The 18,214-nt window shown below is 49.6% G+C and overlaps 1 protein-coding gene and 1 long non-coding RNA gene across 4 annotated transcripts in view; one reads left to right on the plus strand and one right to left on the minus strand.

Annotated features, from left to right (window-relative positions):
- The window catches only part of SRL (sarcalumenin), a 105,757-nt gene that overhangs the window by 82,707 nt on the left and 4,836 nt on the right, over positions 1-18,214 (plus strand). For all 3 annotated transcript variants that reach the window (XM_044981176.1, XM_044981175.1, XM_044981177.1), the window contains 2 exons: positions 15,616-15,732; positions 17,055-17,288. In XM_044981176.1, coding sequence (XP_044837111.1) covers positions 15,616-15,732; positions 17,055-17,288 — 351 coding nt within the window. The remainder of the gene's footprint in view (positions 1-15,615; positions 15,733-17,054; positions 17,289-18,214) is intronic.
- Positions 12,533-18,214, minus strand: part of LOC123344712 — a 34,207-nt gene continuing 28,525 nt past the window's right edge. The window contains exon 3 of the long non-coding RNA XR_006572629.1: positions 12,533-12,623. This is a non-coding gene — a long non-coding RNA (uncharacterized LOC123344712). The remainder of the gene's footprint in view (positions 12,624-18,214) is intronic.

The raw sequence follows: 18,214 nt of genomic DNA on the forward strand, positions 1-18,214 counted from the left end.
ATTCCTCCTCCTCCTCCCCCCTCCGTCCCAGGCTTGCGCTAATCAGCTGTATGGTGGCTCAAGCGCTGGAGGGAGGGGGGAGAAGCAGGACACGGCAGCCAGATCAGGGGAGGTGGAGGCAGAGGAAGAGCGAAGGCGAGCTGGTGCAGGGGGGCAGGGTGTGGAGCTGCCGGTGGGTGCTCAGCCCCCATCAATTTTTTCTATGCTCTGGCAGCTCTTGGTTGTTTTTTGTGGTTGGTTGTCTTTTTGTTTTTTCCTCCTGCTGCCGGGCTGTGTGTTTTTTTTTTTTGGGGGGGGGGTTGTTGCTCCACCGGCACCCCCCTTCCCCCGCATCCTGATATTTCACGTCTCTCATTTGATCACCCTAGAGAGTGGCGGCTGCTGGTCGAGATCATAGAATCATAGAATCTCAGGGTTGGAAGGGACCTCAGGAGGTCATCTAGTCCAACCCCCAGATCCCAGGTCTGAAGGCAGAGCCCCCGCCAGCAGCAGCGCAGAAGTAAAGGTGGCATGGTACGGTATTGCCATCCCTACTTCTGCACTGCTGCCTTCAGAGCTGGGGCCTCAGTCAGCAGCCGCCACTCTCCAGCCACCCAGATCTGAAGGCAGCGCAGAAGTAAGGGTGGCAATACTGCAACCCCCCTAAAATAACCTTGTGGCCCCCCCTTCAACTCCCTTTTGAGTCAGGACCTCCAATTTGAGAAATGCTGGTCCTCCCTGTGAAATCTGTATAGTATAACATAAAAGCCCACAAAAGACCTGATCTCATGGGAGGAGACCAGACTTCATGGTCCATGATGCGTTTTTTCAGGCTGTGAATTTGGTAGGGCCCTACAGATGCGGCATGGGAGAACACAGGGCAGCTGAGGTCTGCTGGGTCTGGAAGCCCATGCAGGAAATGTGAGGAGGAAGGATGTTGGGGGCAAGTCTGTGATAGCCCCAGGGCTCAAGTGAGAGCCAAGCAGTGTTAGCCACAACTGTGGGGTACTGATCTCAGCATTAGCAATAGGGTCAGATTCGGACTGCGGGCAGAGGTGACTGCAGTTTGTAAAGAGGCTTTTAAGGAGACAGGCCATCACCCAAAGCTAGAGAAGCCCAGGATAGCGCTCAGTAGCCCTGCAGGGTCAGATAGATTACCTGGTGAATGCAGGGGCGGCTCTAGCAATTTCGCCACCCCAAGCACGGCGGCATGCTGCAGGGGGCGCTCTGGCAGTCGCCGGTCCCGCGGCTCCGGTGGACCTCCTGCAGACATGCCTGCGGGAGGTCCACCGGAGCTGCGGGACCAGCGGACCCTCCGCAGGCACGCCTGCGGGAGGTCCACCGGAGCCACCTGCCGCCTTCCTGGCAACCGGCGGAGCGCCCCCCGCGGCATGCCGCCCCAAGCACACCCTTGGCGTGCTGGGGCCTGGAGCTGGCCCTGGGTGAATGCATAGCTTGCACTGGCTACAGAGGTAAGGACTGTGTGCATGGGGCCTCCTGGCTGGAGTCATAATCAGTGAGATGGGCCTCCTGAAACACCCAAGGGAAGCAAAATAGCCTGCTTAATGAAGAACCAGTAAGGGTCCTGCCGCCCTGGGTGCTCAGTACCGGCCCTGAGGTGCCAGTCCCGCTGCTCCCCAGAGCAAGGGAAGAGCTAGACAGCAGAGAGAGACTGGTGTGGCAGAACGCACTCTGGAGCCAAAGAGCAGGGATCCCCTTGAGAGTCGTGGGCGGTGACTGTGTCTGCAGAGGCCCTGAAGCTGGGAGCAAGGAAATGTGAACTCTCACCACTGTCACATGACACAGTCAGAGACTGTGACTGGAAGTAAATATGGCCCTTGTCATCCTGACAAAATCTCAAAGTGCTTTATGAACTCTAGAGCTACAGGGATCACCTTGGGCCCTGCTATTAAATAGCCACTTCTGGAGAGGAACATGTCAGTGTATTAATGCACAGTAACACTACTCAGTAGTTTAGGACAGGAAGTGAAGAAGTAAATTATGCCCTATTGAAATCCCAGGGAGAATTTATGTAGGAAGGATGAAGTTACTCTGATGGCTTTAGGTGCTGCTATTTCAGCTATTTGCATGTATTATATGTGATCATTTATTGCTATGAATAAGAACCAATACCATTGGCTAATCAAACACTTAGCTCCACAAAACCAGAACATATTAAAATAGAACACTCTTCAGATTATATGTTTTAATAACTTGCTATTGTCACCATAACCCCTTGTAAAGTTACTATACAAAAATTCCAGTGTTGATCATTTTTAAAGGTGGAGATGTCTCTTTTTTTCTAGGAAGACATTTTAGCAATAATCTATCCTGGAAACAATTATTTTAACTTGTTTTCAAGAGATTTATTAATTTTTTTCAAATAAATAAATAAATGGGACTGATACATTCGTGAACAGTTAAAGACCTTACTGTGAATGCTTCTTTCTTATATTATTGACATGGTAGAGAGTTCAAAGTAATAGCAATCTTTGCTTAGGAGGCAGATAATAGTGACAAAATGGTTGTTTTAAGAATATGGGGTCAGATCTATGACTAGTGTAAATTGGTTAAGCTCAGTTTAAGTCAAGCAGGCTGTAGAGTTATACCAGCAGAGGATTTGGCTGAGATTTCACAAGTGAGAAATTAAACAAATGGCTTCCCTACACAATATAAACTAGCACTGCGCAAAAATTTCTCACAGAAATTGCTTTTTTATGGAAATTTATTTTGACTCAATGGAATCTTTTATGAGAAGTGTCTGCTTTCCATAGAAAATTTAAATTTTTCATTGAAAAACCCAAACACTTGAAAATCAAAATATTTCAATTTGGAAATGCTCCTGGGATTTGTAGTTCAGTTACCTCAAGTCCCCATTCTCCTTTATGGGCAAGTCTCCGGCCCAGACTACATCTCCCATGATCCACCACAGCAAGGCACTCCCATGATGCATTGCCTCCCCTCCCCAAGCAGGAAGAGTGTGGTGCATCATGGAGGTTATAATCAGACCAGGGAACATAGCCTATAGAGGAGAATGGGAGCATGAGGCACCCATACTGCAACTCCCATGAAGCACTGCAGAATTTCCAAACTGGTGTGCTGTGTGTTTGGTCAGTTTTGGCCAAAATTTTTTGGCTTTTGAATTTCCACCCAAAAGGCATCCATCCGTGCAGGGGAATTTTTTTTTTTTAACCAGCTCTACAGCCCTTCTCCCCAGCCCTCAAACCAGCATCCTGACATGATTTTGAGTTCATGCCCAAGCAGGAAGGGATGGAAAGATCAGCAGAGACAGGCTCTGATATAATGAGAGGACAAGAAGCATCCAGTGCTGTAGGAAACCACCAGAATGCAATGGAACCTCTTCAAACCCTCCGCTTCTCTCCTGTCTGCTGGTCCATTCTGGGCCATGACTCTTGAGGATGAGAAGGCTACAAACTAGCCATGCTGCAGGCACCATCGTGTGGGAGCTGCAGTCTCCTTTGAGCTATTTAGCTTCAAGCAGCAACTTAAACAATATTTGGACAAACCAAGCAGGGGCGGCTCTGTTTTTTGCTGCCCCTGAGCACGGCAGTCAGGCGGCCTTTGGCAGCATGCCTGCAGGCGGTCTGCTGGTCACGCAGATTCGGCGGTGTTTCTGCGGGTGATCTGACAGTCCTGCGCGTTTGGTGTACCCGCCGCTGAATTACCACTGAAGCCGCAGACCGGCGGACCTTCCGGAGAAATGCCGCCAAAGGCCGCCTGACTCCCACCCTCACGGCGACCAGCACCGCCCCCCCCTCCCCGGCGGCTTGCCGCCCCAGGCACGTGTTTGCTGCGCTGGTGCCTGGAGCTGCCCCTGAACCCAAGTATGAGACTTGTGGCTGTAGTTCAGCGCCAAATGCCTGCTCAAAGCGAAATTCTCAGCTGAAATTTTTGGCACTGAGCTTTTGATTCTGTTGATGATGCATGGGGCAGAGAAGAATGGAACACACTTTGCTCTCCCGCAGCTTTATTGGCTCTGCAGGGCTGGCAGGAATAAAATTGTATTTTACCAGTAAGCTCAGTGAATACATCTCATGGACTGAGAGAAAAAGCAGCAGGCACAGTATCTTCTTGCCACTTTTTGGATCATAACCACATACCTTAAATCCCCTGGAGATCCATCCTGAGATGCTAAGGGTGGAGAGGTTACCCTGGAGATGGCCAGACTCTTGCCACATGATCTGTCTGGGTGAGGAGACTCTAACAGGACATGAATTTAGGTCTCACCCAAGCTCCACGGATGAACTACCTACAGAGCTGAGTTATCTTTGGTGTGGGTTATTGTGGGTGTTTGTTTCTGTCTGTGGAAGGGAGCTGCTAGTGACAAATAGTGAACCTATTTCATTTGTGTGCGGTCATCATAGATAGTTCTCTGAAAACATCCCCTCAATGTGCAGCAGCAGTCAAAAAAAAAGGCTAAGAATGTTAGCAAGCATTAGGAAAGGGACAGATAATAAAACAGAAAGTATCATAACACCTCTATATAAACCCATGGCATGCCCACACCTTGAATACTGTGTGTAGTTCTGGTCACCCTATTTCAAATATATATATGAGAATTGGAAAAAGTACGGAGAAGGGAAACAAAAATGATTAGGGGGATGGAACATCTCTCCATCTGAGGAGAGATTAAAAAGACTGGAACTGTTTGATTTCGAAACGAGATGACTAAGGTGGGGGGCAGGTTATGACAGAGGTCTATGAAATCATGAATGGTGTGGAGAAAGTGAATAGGGAAGTGTTATTTACCCTTCACATAACGCAAGAACTATAGGTCACCCGATTAACTTAATAGGCAGCAGGTTTAAAACAAACAAAAGGAAGTATTTGTTCACACAACACACCGTCGACCTGTGGAACTCATTGGCAGGGGATGTTGTCAAGGCCAAAAGTATAATTGGGTTAAAAAAAGAATTAACTAAGTTATTGGTGGATAGATCCATCAATGGCTATTAGCCCAGATGGTCCGGGATGCAACCCCATGCTTGGGTGTCCCTAAACCTCCAACTGCCAGAATCTGGGAGTAGACAACTATGGACAGTCACTCAAAATTGCCCTGTTCTCTACACTCCCCATGAAGTTTAAGTCACTGGCCACTGTCAGAAGACAAGATACTGGGCTAGATGAACCATTGGTCTGACCCACTACAGCTGTTCTTATCTTCTTATGTGCCCCCTTCTTTAAAATTCCCATTTCAAGGTTCTAATTCAAGGGCCAAATTCTGACCTCAGATGAGCATGTGGTGGGATCCTAGAACTTGGCCTGTGTGTTAAACACTTATATCTCAGCTGGACTTGGAGATGTGGCCTGAGACCCGGACTGTTAACCTGGATCTCTTAAGTAAGGAAAGACACCAAGCTAGGGAGGCTGTGAGGAAAGCAGTGAGAGGGACTATCTGGCTGCCATCACGCAATCATGTCCCCCTCCATTTGTATGATCTCGCCTTCCCATGTCCTAGAACATCGCAAAGAATGCTGCTGTGGGAGATGCTTCTGCAGCACTTATGGTCTCTCCACAGGGTGGGGGAGAAATGCTGCCCCTTTGCATATGAGAAGGTATGACCATAGAAAATCCCATTCTCCCTTCTCCAGGAAAGTTCTCACTCCAGTCACCCCCCTCCTTCTGTTCTGGAGATGAGCACTCTTGTTTCACCGCTCCTCCATGCAAACACCACAGTTACTAAAACAACATACATCACACCCTGCACCTGCTGGTCCCTTTTAGCCTCGGTCCGCCCTGCCCTCTGGCAAGGTGTGAGGGCAGTGAACGGGTTTCAGGGCCTGTGCTGGGCAGTTGCTCATGAATGCCGCTTCAGTCTGGAATGAACCTTTTCTCTCAAGATGCAACATCCCTCTTGTTGGCAAGGGCTCAGCCTCCAAAGTTCAGTGTCCACCAATCAGTCGCCCAGGGGTAAAAGATCTCTCTCACATGCATGCAATATAGGTCATCTGTGGCCAGCCGGCCCTGCCCCCTCCCACAAATTGTTATCCACTGGGAACCATAATGCTCCAATATCTAAGCCTTTGAGCTGAAGCTCCCATGGCACAAGCCAGCACAGAGACTGGCTGGAGGGTCGCACATTTACAGCACTGAACTAAATGAAACACCAGGGGACTCCTGATTGGTGATGCTGCACTTTTGAAAAGGGTTTTCGGTTGAATTGAAAAGTCTTATTGCTCTGCTGTGGAAAAGGAGGCAATTTTTGCTTATGAGCACCCGTTGGTCTGTCTGCTCCCCTGCTGTTCCTGCTTCTGGCTGGATAGGGTTCATTTCTCTTGCTTGCTGACGTCGGACCTGTAACTGGAGAGGCTCTGAATCCCACTGTTGTATTCTTTAGGTTTAGCTATGTTAAGTGTTGGCAAGAGAAGAGAAAATAGCAACGCTCTAGTGCCCTGTTCATCTTGTGAAAACCTCTAGCTTTGGTAGGCCCACAGCGCAAAACCATGGCAACAGAGAGAGGAAATGCCAGACCCCAAACGAGTTGCCCTGAACTCTACATGGTGATCAGCAGAGAACCAGCTTGTGGGGCCTGTAAACTGGAAATGTTCTTTGTTTGCTAAGATTTGTTTAACCAGCTGTGTTTAGTGAAGAATAAAAATCCCCACGTGTGGCTGGTGCCTTCTAGGAATTCACAGCTACTCAAGTAGAGGATACCGAATATTTGCGTGACACTGGCTGTTTCTCTCACCTCCTCGTGTCTCCACTGCGGGCAGGGTGTGACTGGCCACTGGTGCAGACGTACCCGCACTAGCTGTACTCTAGCTAGCTCACTAAACCTAGCAGTGACAAGGCAGCCGTGTAGGCTTCAGCATGGGTTTCACAAGCCCACCTGACCCCCCAGTACGTTCTACAGCCAATACCGATGCCAGCGCTGCAGCGTCCTCGCTGCTCTTTGTAATGAGCTAGCTGGAGCACAGGAATGTCTATATGAACTGCAAATCATACCCCGGGAGGCAGTGTAGACATCCCCTAAGGAAGGGGAAAGGGAAAGAGACCAGTGAGAGAGAGAGGCGGGGGGTGGAAGGGAAGTGCTGTGCTGTGCTAGGAGATGGAGAAGGGAGTGCAGAAAGGTAAGACTGGGAAGCAGGAGAGTTTTACTGCCCAATGTTCTGTGGCACCCATGCCTTCAGATGGAGCTGCAGGTACTCAGCACCTCTGAAAACCGAGCCTAAAATGTCTGTCCAGCTGCAATCCCACGGTGCCACGGAAGGCCCAGGGTGCACCTACTGTGCTAATTGCAGGTGAGCAGTAGCAGGTCTGGAGCACCAGCTGAGCACCCCCACAGATGTCCTGGCTGCTCACCTTGGCATGAGAAATGTTGTTTCCCTGTAACCCAGTGGCAATGGGTTAAGGACAAGATCCCTCCCTTGGTGCTGGAGCTCCAGATCTGCTGTTTAAAGGTTCCTCGTTGTCACGTGTGCATTATCTGCACACCAGTCACCAAATGACTGGAGGATAGCTACTATGATGCCAATTTTTAAAAAGGGTTCCAGAGGTGATCCCAGCAATTACAGGCCAGTAAGCCTGACTTCAGTACTGGGTAAACTGGTTGAAACAAAATTGTCAGAAGCCTTGATGAACACCATTTGTTGGGGAAGAGTCAACATGGTTTTTGTAAAGGGAAATCATGCCTCACCAATCTACTAGAATTCTTTGAAGGGGGTCAACAAGCATATTGACAAGGGGGATCCAGTGGATATAATGTACTTAGATTTTCAGAAAGCCTTTGATAAGGCCCCTCACCAAAGGTTCTTAAGCAAAGTAAGCTGTCATGGGATAAGAGGGAAGGTCCTCTCATAGATTGGTAACTGGTTAAAAAATAGGAAACAAATGATAGGAATAAATGGTCAGTTTTCAGAAGGAGAGAGGTAAATAGTGGTGTCCCCTAGGGGGTCTGTACTGGACCCAGTCCTGTTCAATATATTCATAAATGATCTGGAAAAAGGGGCAAACAGTGGGGTAGAAAAATTTGCAGATGATACAAAATTGCTCAAGATAGTTAAGTCCCAGGCAGACTGCGAAGAGCTACAAAAGAATCCCTCAAAACTGGGTGTTTGGGCAACAAAATGGCAGATGAAATTCAATATTGATAAATGCAAAGTAATGCACATTGGGAAAACATAATCCAAACTATACATACAAAGTGATGGGGTCTAAATTAGCTGTTACCACTCAAGAAAGATCTTGGAGTCATTATGGATAGTTCTCTGAAAACATCCACTCAATGTGCAGCAGCAGTCAAAAAAGTGAACAGAATGCTGGGAATCATTAAGAAAGGGATAGATAATAAAACAGAAAATATCTCATTGCATCACTATAAATCCATGGTAAACTCACATCTTGAATATTGTGTGCAGATGTGGTCGCCCCAGCTCAAAAAAGAAATATTGGAATTGGAACAGATTCAGAAATGGGCAACAAAAATGGTTGGATGAAATGGCTGCCATATGAGGAGAGATTAATAAAACCTGGACTTTTCAGCTTGGAAAAGAGATGACTAAGGGAGGGGGGGATATGATAGAGGTCTATAAAATCATGAGTGGTGTGGAGAAAGTAAATAAGGAGGTTTTTATTTACTCCTTCTCATAACACAAGAACTAGGGGTCACCACATGGAATTAATAGGCAGCAGGTTTAAAACAAACAAAAGGAAGTTTTTTTTCACACAACACACAGTCAACCTGTGGAACTCCTTGCCAGAGAATGTTGTGAAGGCCAAGACTATAACAGTGTTAAAAAAAAACCTAGATAAATTCATGGAGGATAGGTCCATCATTGGCTATAAGCGAGGATGAGCAGGGATGGTGTCCCTAGCCCAGTGGTCTCCAACCTTTTTATGCACAAGATCACTTTTTGAATTTAAGATCAACCCAGGATCTACCTTGCCCCTTCCCTGAGGCCCCTCCCCACTCACTCCATTCCCCCCTCCCTCCATCGCTTGCTCTCCCCCACTGTCACTCACTTTCACTGGGCTGGGGCAGGCAGTTGGGGTGCAGGAGGGGGTGCAGGCATTGGGCTGGGGCTGAGGGGTTTGAAGTGTAGGAGGGGGCTCTGGGCTGAGCCTGGGGCAGAGGGTTGGGGTGCAGGAGTCAGGGGTGCAAGCTCTGGGAGGGAGTTTGGGTGCAGGGGTCTCGTCACACTGTACCTAATCTCATAGAATTCATTGGACATTTCTTGAATTTTACTTTTTATTAGTGTCATTTGTGGTTTATAGATCCAAAATCCTTCAGGGATTGTCACAAACGAGTGTAACATTCTGTGCATTGGCTGAGCCTGGGGCAGGGGCTTGGGGTGTAGGAGTGAGGGGTGCAAGCTCTGGGAGGAAGTTTGGGTGCAGGAGGGGGCTCCGGGCTGCGGCAGAGTGTTGGGGTGCAGGAGAGGGTGAGGGGTGCGGGCTCTGGGAGGGAGTTTGGGTGCAGGAGGGGGCTCCAGGCTGGGGCAGGGGGTTGGGGTGCAGGAAAGTGTGTGGGCTTTGGAAGGGAGTTTGGGTGCAGGCGCGGCTCTGGCAGGGGATTGGGGTACAGGAGGCAGGGCCAGAGTAACCTTTTGTTGGTCTGGCACCAAACATATTTGTGGGCCCCCATGGAGGCAATGGAGCATGGCGAAGGGAGGTCAGTCCCTAGAGCGAGGGGCCAGCCAGGGGCAATGGAGCGTGGCATGGCAGGGGCAGCCCCACTCTGCCCAGCCCAGTGCGAGGGCTCTATTTACATGCTGCCAGCACGCCCCTTCCCCTCGGGGGTGGGCCCATACCACGCAGCCCCCATGCCCAACACTCCATAGGCACCGACTCCATGGGTGCTTTGGGGCTGGAGCACCCACCGGCGGCCCTGCCAATCAGCTCCTCCTCCTTGCCCCCAGCACCTCCCACCCACTGCTGATCAGCTGTTCAGCAGCAGGCAGGAGGTGCTGGGGGGGGCACGGGGAGCGAGGGCTGGGGACACTCAGGGGAGAGTGCAGAATGGGACAGAAAGAGGTGGGGCAGGGATGGAGCAGGGGCAAGAAGAGGTAACATGGAGATGGGGCCTTGGGGGAAAGGGTGGAGTGGAGGCAGGGCATGGGGCAGAGCAGGGTCAAGCACCCCCAGGGAAATCAGAAAGTCAGCACCTCTGCAACACCCCCCCAGACCTCCCACAAATGCACGGCGCCCTGCACGACACCACCCCTGCCCAGTGTCCCCTGCCCAGAGCCCCACAACAACTGCCCAGCACCCCACACAGAACCCTCACTCCCTAGTGCCCCAACACACACAGATCTTCCCCAACCCCTCACAGCCCAGCACTCCCCCCCCCAGACTTCCCAGAGACCCACTCCCCCATGCCCTGCTTCCCAGCCGCACTCACCGGCCCTGCTGGGCAGTGACTGTGTCTGCCGGGCTGAGCCAGCAGTGCAGCCAGAGCTGGTCCCGGGGTGGGGAATTGCTCCAGCCCCTTGGGAGTGGCACGATCAGCCAGGCCACACCCTGCCCTGTCGGGCTCCCTCAAAACCCACTTGCCTGGAGGGACCCAGCCTAGCCCCCCATACTGTCCCCCGCCCCAGCTGGCCAAGACTGGCCAGGCTTCTGCACTAGTCCCAGGTGGCTCAACTCCAGGGAGAGAGGCGGGGCCCCACAGGTGGTGGGAAGCAGAGACTGTCCGGAGCTGGAAGTGCACTGGGGTCTGGCCAGGGGGCAGAGAGGAGACAGTGGGTGGGACCAGGGGGGCAAAAGGAGCAAGTGATGGGAGTGGGGAGCCAGTGGGCTGGCAAAATCTTGGGGTGCAGTGCAAGCAGGGCAGGCCTGGGCCCCTTCTGAGCATGGGCCTGGCTCCATGGTGCCACTGGTGCCATTGTAAACCCGGCACTGGAGGAGCAGGGGAGGGGTGCGGGCTCTGGGAGGGAGTTTGGTGCAGGAGGTGGCTCTGAGCTGGTGCAGCGGATTGGAGTGCAGGAGGAGGTGAGGGGTCTGGGAGGAAGTTTGGGTGCAGGAGGTGACTCCGGACTGGTGTAGGGGGTTCGCGTGCAGGAGGAAGGGCGAGGCGCAGGCTCCTACAGGGAGGCGCTTACCACAGGCAGCTCTCAGTCAGCAGCACAGTGGGGCTCAGGCAGGCTGCCTGCCTGTCCTGGCCCCATGCCGTTCCCGGAAGCGGCTGGCTTTTGGCATGTTTCTGCAGCCCCTGGGAAGAAGGGGGGCAGCTGGTCTCCATGTGCTGCCCACGCCCACAAACACTGCCCCCGCAGCTCCCATTGGTCAGAAACTGTCCAATGGGAGCTGTGGGGACAGTGTTGGGGGTGGGAGCAGCGCGCAGTGACCACACACACACACACACCCCAGAGGTCGCAGAGACGTGCCACCAGCCAGCCGCTTCCGGGAGCAGCGTGGGGCCAGGGCATGCAGGCAATCTGCCTGAACCCCACTGTGCCGCCAGACTTTTAGTGGCCCGGAGATTGCAATCGACTGGCAGAGGCTCCAGGATCAATGGGTTGGTGACCACTGCCCTAGCCTCTGTTTGCCAGAAGCTGGGAATGAGAGACAGGGGATGGATCACTGGGTGCTTACCTGTTCTGTTCATTCCTCTGGAGCACTTGGCATTGACCACTGTTGGATGACAGGATACTGGACTCGATGGACCTTTGGTCTGACTCATTATGGCTGTTCTTATGTTTACTGCCACCAGAGCTGTTTTCTTTCCTCGTTGACAACCCCAGGAGAGAAAAGCTTCACTCCAGATTAAAGCTCTTGTCTGAGCTCCCATGCAGGGAGAGGTGAGGGTTTGAGGGCAGAGAGGGGGAGAGAGAAGCACAGGGACAACGCTGAGGACTGACAACTTGCCCCTGGTGATTGGTGACCACATGCCATTTCTGACCTCTCATTCCCTGAGCTGGGACCACTGTGCAGGCAGAGAGCTCAGCATCAGGGCTGGAGGGAGAGAAAGAAGTTCCTCATTTCGCTCACCAGCATCCCTTCCAACTGACTTCAAGGAACACCACTAGACTCAACATCACAGTCCTCGGTGAATGCTGCACGTAGGGTGCCAGGAATCAGAGCTCCATGGCTAAGTGCCCCAAGTTGTACCAATGTTGAGTTTTTAGGTTGTGCAAAAGGGGGTGAAGGCCACCTAGGTGAAATCATGGCCCCACTGAAGTCAAGGGCAAAGCTCCCATTGAGTTCAATGGGGCATGATTTCACCTCTAGAGTTCAGAAAGGGGTGAGCTGCTGGAAAGGGGGATGGGGCCAAAAGAGGAAATATCCGGGGAAAGTCCCTCTGAGGCAATTCAGGGGTGGTGCCCAGAGACAAAACGTGACTCCCAGCAGGGGTGTGATGTAAAGTTGCCTCTCCCACTATGGCAGAAATCCCTGTGGCTCTTGGCAGCACACACAAAGCCCCCCCCAGACCCCCGCCCCATTTCTGTCAAACAAACACCATTTCCCCATGCAAAGTATGTTTGAAATATTATGCAGTTGGCACCATTTAATACAATATTCAGCTGTCTTGTACAGACTGAAGCCATAAGAATTCTCAGCTCAGAGTGGGGGTAAGGCCAGGGGTTGGGAGCTGGTCGATCTGGATTGCCTTCCTGAATCTGCTTCAGAGTCTCTAGGTAACCTTGTGCCATTCTTGTCGCCTCCCTGTGCCTCAGTTTCCCCATCTATAACATTAGAAGAAGAATATTTCACTACCTCACAAGGGTCCTACCCAGGAAAGTACTCAAGCACCTTCTTAAATCCCACTCGAGCTGGTCAGGAATTTCCTGGTAACTGTTTTCTTGTTGAAAATGTTGATTCATCAAAATCAAAACAGGAAAGGGTCAGTTTGGCCAAAATTCTCGACTCGAAGAAATATTGAAAAACAAGTTTTGAAACCAAAAATTCTGGTTTCCCAGTTTGAAACAAATGTTAGTTTCCAAATTTGAGCTCATTATAGTAAAAAAACAAAACCCCAACTTTTAAAATTAAAAAATAGTTGAAATTGAAGCAAAATGTCTCAGTTGATCCAAACCATTTTTTTTTAAAATCTCAAATATCTTCCTAGAATGGGAAAATCACTTCCTGCCCAGCTCTAAGCCCCACTGATTTTAAGCAGATGGGTAAGTGCTGCCCTAAGTCGGAGCCAGAGAGATTGCAGGGATTAATTCATTCTTATTTGTAAAGCATTCTGAGACCTTAGTGCAAAAGTATAACCCATATTGCTGGTGATATGTTTTGCTTTATATATGGATAATACATTATTTGTAGATACAATAATATATTATTTCCATATGAACATATTGCCTGTATTATATATTTGTATCAATTATACATTTTACTTTATTTCTATAATGACATTTATTATACAGTATATGATATAGGATTTAAGTTAATGTAAAGCAATAGGTATAATAAATTATTATGCAGAGTAAATGCTATAAACTACATGGTTGTTTTCAGCATATGCCCTCCCTTTCCCGTCGTAGGCAATGGTTTCAGTTTTAGAACATGGAAACAATTCTTTTAATGTTAGTGTTACACTGCGCCCCCTGAGCAGCTCATCAGGAGCCACGACTGAACTTGGGATGGGTAGCTCTCAAAACATGAGCCTTTACTGCCTGAGCTAACATAAGAACATAAGAACGGCCATATTGGATCAGGCCAATGGTCCATCTAGCCCAGTCTCCCATTTTCTGACAGTGGCGGTGCCAGATGCTTGAGAGGGAATGAATAGCACAGGGCAATCATCAAGTGATCCATCTCCTGTTGTTCAGTCCCAGCTTCTGGCAATCGAAACACAGCGATGAGGGACCAGGCTCATCAACCTTTGTGTGTCTGTGGCCCAACCACCACTGGAGGGTGACAGAGCACTGCACTGAGTAGGTTATGCTGGCAGTGTGCCTGATTGCTGGTCCGGAGATGTTTCTCACACATCTTTTTCCTTCGCTGTGGTTGTCCAGAGGCCCAGACTCTCCATGGGTCTCTTCATGGGCTCTTTGTGCAACATCCTCTGCAGCATCCTCAGCAGTCCTCCTTTGCTTGTCTCTTTTTAAGTGCCAGGTGTATCAGGCCTGAATCCTGGGATGTGCTGAACATAGCAACTCCCTGTGGCCCCTTGGTGATGTTAGTTGTCCATGCTTCTCAGCAGATGGCTCCAGGTTTGATCCTGAAGAACCTCACCTCAGTAATTCTTGCCATTGACTTCAGTAGGGCTAGTTACATGAGTAGCCTCACTTGAAGTACTCCTCACCTGAGTAAGGGGCTGCAGGATCAGGCCCTTATGCCCTGATCCCATGAAAGTCCACAGCAAAACTCCCATTGATTGTAAAGGTGCAAGATCAGGCCCTTGATGAGTTTCCTACTGGCCCTACCAGCTGGGGCATGTAATGTTCCCCGGCTGCCAGCCCCATTGTGTCAGTCTGCCCAGCCTCTGCACCTGGCCTTGCACCTCTTGTATCATGGGGATCATGGCAAAATCTCCAATTGATTTGTGTTCTAAAAGAAGCTGTAAAAGGGGCACCTGCAAAAATGCATGCATGTCCATTCCACGTGCAAAAAATGCCTGTGTCCACACAAATTGCCAATTTGCTTCCACAAAAGAAATAATTGCAGTCACAATGGCCTGCTTGGCGTGCACAAGGGCATGTTTTTGCAGGTGCATGCATATTTTTGGGAATGCACTGCTGCCTGCAAAAAGATGCCTGCAAAAATGAACTCAAAATTCACTAAGCAAATCCGTCTTCAAAAATGGAGTAGAAAAACATTCTAGAAAAACATTTCAAGACCTTGCATAATTCGGGTAGGGTCAGCCTGAGGGGACTTTTATGCAATAATCCAAGATGGCCAGGAGGGGTGGAATCAGTTAAATACCTATGGCTGGGTCGGGTGGTGCTTTGAATCTGAGGTACTAGGAGATCCTGGAATTACCCCGAATTTGTCCATCTCCACTTAATAGAATTCTAAAGCACAATAACCATTGGGACATGTGTGGTCATCCACATGTGAAGCTCCTACAGAACCACTGTTCAGTGAGGTCTGCCCCCAACTCCTACTGTAGTCAATGGGCATCTTTCCATTGACTTCGGTGGAAGTTGGATCAGGACTTTACCCTATTGTGCACCACAAGCAATGCACATTTGGTGGAGTCGCTCACTGCAGCATGTGGACAGAGGTCCAGCCGTAGGGCTGTACATCATCAGACAGCCAAAGGGTGAGGCTCGTTCCACTCTGAATATAGTCAGGAGGGCAGAAATCAAGTTCATATCATTTCTTCCATCTCACAGATGAATGATCAGACTGAAGGAGTCTCCTGACTGTCTAGCACCAGCACAGACTTATCTAACATTGGGCACCTGGGTCAGTCACAGACTGGACTGTTTTGTTCTACATATTCAGTCCCAGTACCAGGGTTCTGAAGCTATGCACAACCCTAGCAGCATAAGTAGCATGTGTGCACCCGCGTATCCGTGACCCTGGCCCCGCGCGAGTCAGTCGCTATGCCCTGCTCTTGCAAACAGCTGAAGGAACTTTAGAACATTTCCCTGAGCTTGGAACATTTAGCTAAGGGTGTGGGATGGGGCGGCTCTTGTTCACTCTTCAGCTGGGACATTCATTACAGCAGGGAGCTCAAATTCTAGTGCTTGTTCACTTCCTTTTGTTATTTCCTCTCTGCAGATGGGGAGATTACGTCCAAGCCAATGGTGCTGTTCTTGGGACCATGGAGCGTTGGCAAATCCACCATGATAAACTACCTCCTAGGACTGGACGACACGCCCTACCAGCTGTACACAGGTAACATGCACTCCGGCTTGCCCATTGTTTCTGCTTAATGTGCTGTGCAAAGGGTACAAGCAGGCATTGTCACTCATACATTCACTTCTCAAGTCAATTCCAGCCAGAGCTTGGCTGGTAAACATTGTCCCCAGCTGCTCTTTGAACCTCTCTTTTTATTCATTGCAACCCCCCAGGCTGTTAGGTGACAGCCATCTCTTTGGTCAGGGAGGGCTTGAATCCTTGCAACTCTGCTCCTGTAAGAGTCAGAGGAGTTAGTGCAGAGAGAGACAGATGAGATTCCTCTTCCCCTCTTCACCCCCCAGGATCAAGCTGTGCATCTGCCTCCGCAGCATTCCCACTTCCTGCAGTCCAGAGGCTCAGGACTGAGATCTTCCAACCCGATAGGGCATCGCACTGCAGGTCACCTTCTAGGCCAGCAGAGTAACAATCCTCTAACAAGGGGAACTTGCCCTTTTCTTCTATCCTTCCCCTCCACGCATGGAGCCAATTAATTTACTTTAACAACAGGCGTGACATTTCCCATCTCCTCTTCTCAGCTCCCACTCCCTTTTATCCTTGAACACAGCTGAGCGTAGCACTGCTGAATTAAAAACTGTACTGAGCTCTGGGCATAGGGAGAATCAAGGCACTAGAAAGCAGAGCAGGAGTTGGTCCTTTATAGTGCTTTTCACATTCATGATGTCTCAGTGTAGATTAACCACTGCAGGAAAAACTGCACTCGTGCATCCATGGAATAGCTACAACCTGCTCTACGCTACAGAGTTAGGTCGACATAAGGCAGCCTATATCAACCTAACTCTGTAAGTGTCTACACCAAAATGTAGCTGCCACCGGTGTAATCTGCCCACTACACCAACTTAATAACTCCACCTCCATGAGAGGCATAGCCCATAGGTTGATGTAGTTAGGTCGATGCAGTGTCAGTGTAGACACTACATCACTTACATCGACACTTGCTGCCTTTCAGATGCCGTACCACAATGCCCCACACTGACAGTCCCGGTGAGGACACAAGGAGTGTAGTGTGGACATGCAAAGCAATTTAATTACTGTGGTGGCTGTACATCGAACTAACTTAGGTTGACTTAATTTTGTAGTGTAGACTTGCCCTGCGTTTCCTCAAGACATTCTACAGGCATAAGGTACATGATATTGCAAGATGCTCTCTGACCATACCTGTTGCTTTGGATCACCCTCTGTATATTCATGAGTAAGCAGTATCCTCCGCAGATAGTCTCAGACACAGAGTCTGACTCATTTCCAGCAGGACAGCTTAGATTTTACAGCTGACCTGCTCTGCTTCTCTTGTTACTGGACAGGGGCCGAACCCACCACCTCTGAGTTCACGGTCATCATGCACGGCCCAAAGCTGAAGACCATCGAGGGCATCGTGATGGCTGCTGACAGCGCACGCTCCTTTTCGCCCCTCGAAAAGTTTGGGCAGAACTTCCTGGAGAAGCTGATCGGGATAGAGGTGCCTCATAAGCTTTTAGAGCGGGTCACCTTTGTAGACACACCGGGCATCATTGAAAACCGCAAGCAACAGGAACGAGGTAGTAACCTGCTTTGTTCATTGTAAGAGAGACCAGAAAAGAAGGAGCATTATAAATGTGAGATAAATGTGCTCTTCTACAATGCTGTTCATCAGTAGATCTCAAAGCGCTGTAGCATTTTCCCTGTTTTACAGATGGGAAAAAAAGTGACAGGGGCTGATCCAGGAAGAGAACCAAGATCTCCTGAGGCCCAGTTGAGCGCTGTAGTCATTAGGTCACACACAACGAAGGGCCAGTGAGGAGGTGTCGCAGGGTGTTTATTTTTATATTGCAGAAGCACCAAAATTTTGCCTGTCTGTCTTTGTAATGGCCACTTGGCAGGGGTCTCAGGGACACACACAATATTAATAAAATAGAGCAGATACAGCACACTTCCTCTTTCATATGGAGGGGCAATGTTCAGAGACTTAAGCAAGATGGGGTTGTTTGTGGCCTTTGGGCTGTATTTAGCCTATGGGCTGCACTTTGCCGATCATTTTCTATCATGTTTCTATCATGTTCTTTGATGCAGGCCCCTGCCAAAGTCTCTGTGCTAGAGGAGGACACGATGGAATGCTGGAACACCAGCACTTCCAGTATAACATATCTCACAACTGGGGTAGCACTGCTAGGGTTTGTCAGCCCATATACTAGATACATTAGGCAGCATCGGAATGGCCAAAACATGGCCTTAGAAAACAATCAGAGCACAGATAATCAACAGCAGGCTACAGAGAAAAAGAAAGTTTGGAAGTGACTTGGAAGGAATTTAATTCCAGAAGAAGCAAAACACACCCCTAACCACTAGGAGGTAGCAGAGTGTACGTCAGAGTGGGCCTAGAGGCAGAAGTCAGTACCACCATATTAATAAAGTGTTCAAATTGTCTGCTAAAATCTGTTATTTACCTATATGCTCATCAGTGCATTCATTACACAGCATCCCCACC

The sequence above is a fragment of the Mauremys mutica genome, chromosome 11 (assembly GCF_020497125.1).
Source record: "Mauremys mutica isolate MM-2020 ecotype Southern chromosome 11, ASM2049712v1, whole genome shotgun sequence".
NCBI classification, from domain to species: Eukaryota; Metazoa; Chordata; order Testudines; family Geoemydidae; genus Mauremys; species Mauremys mutica.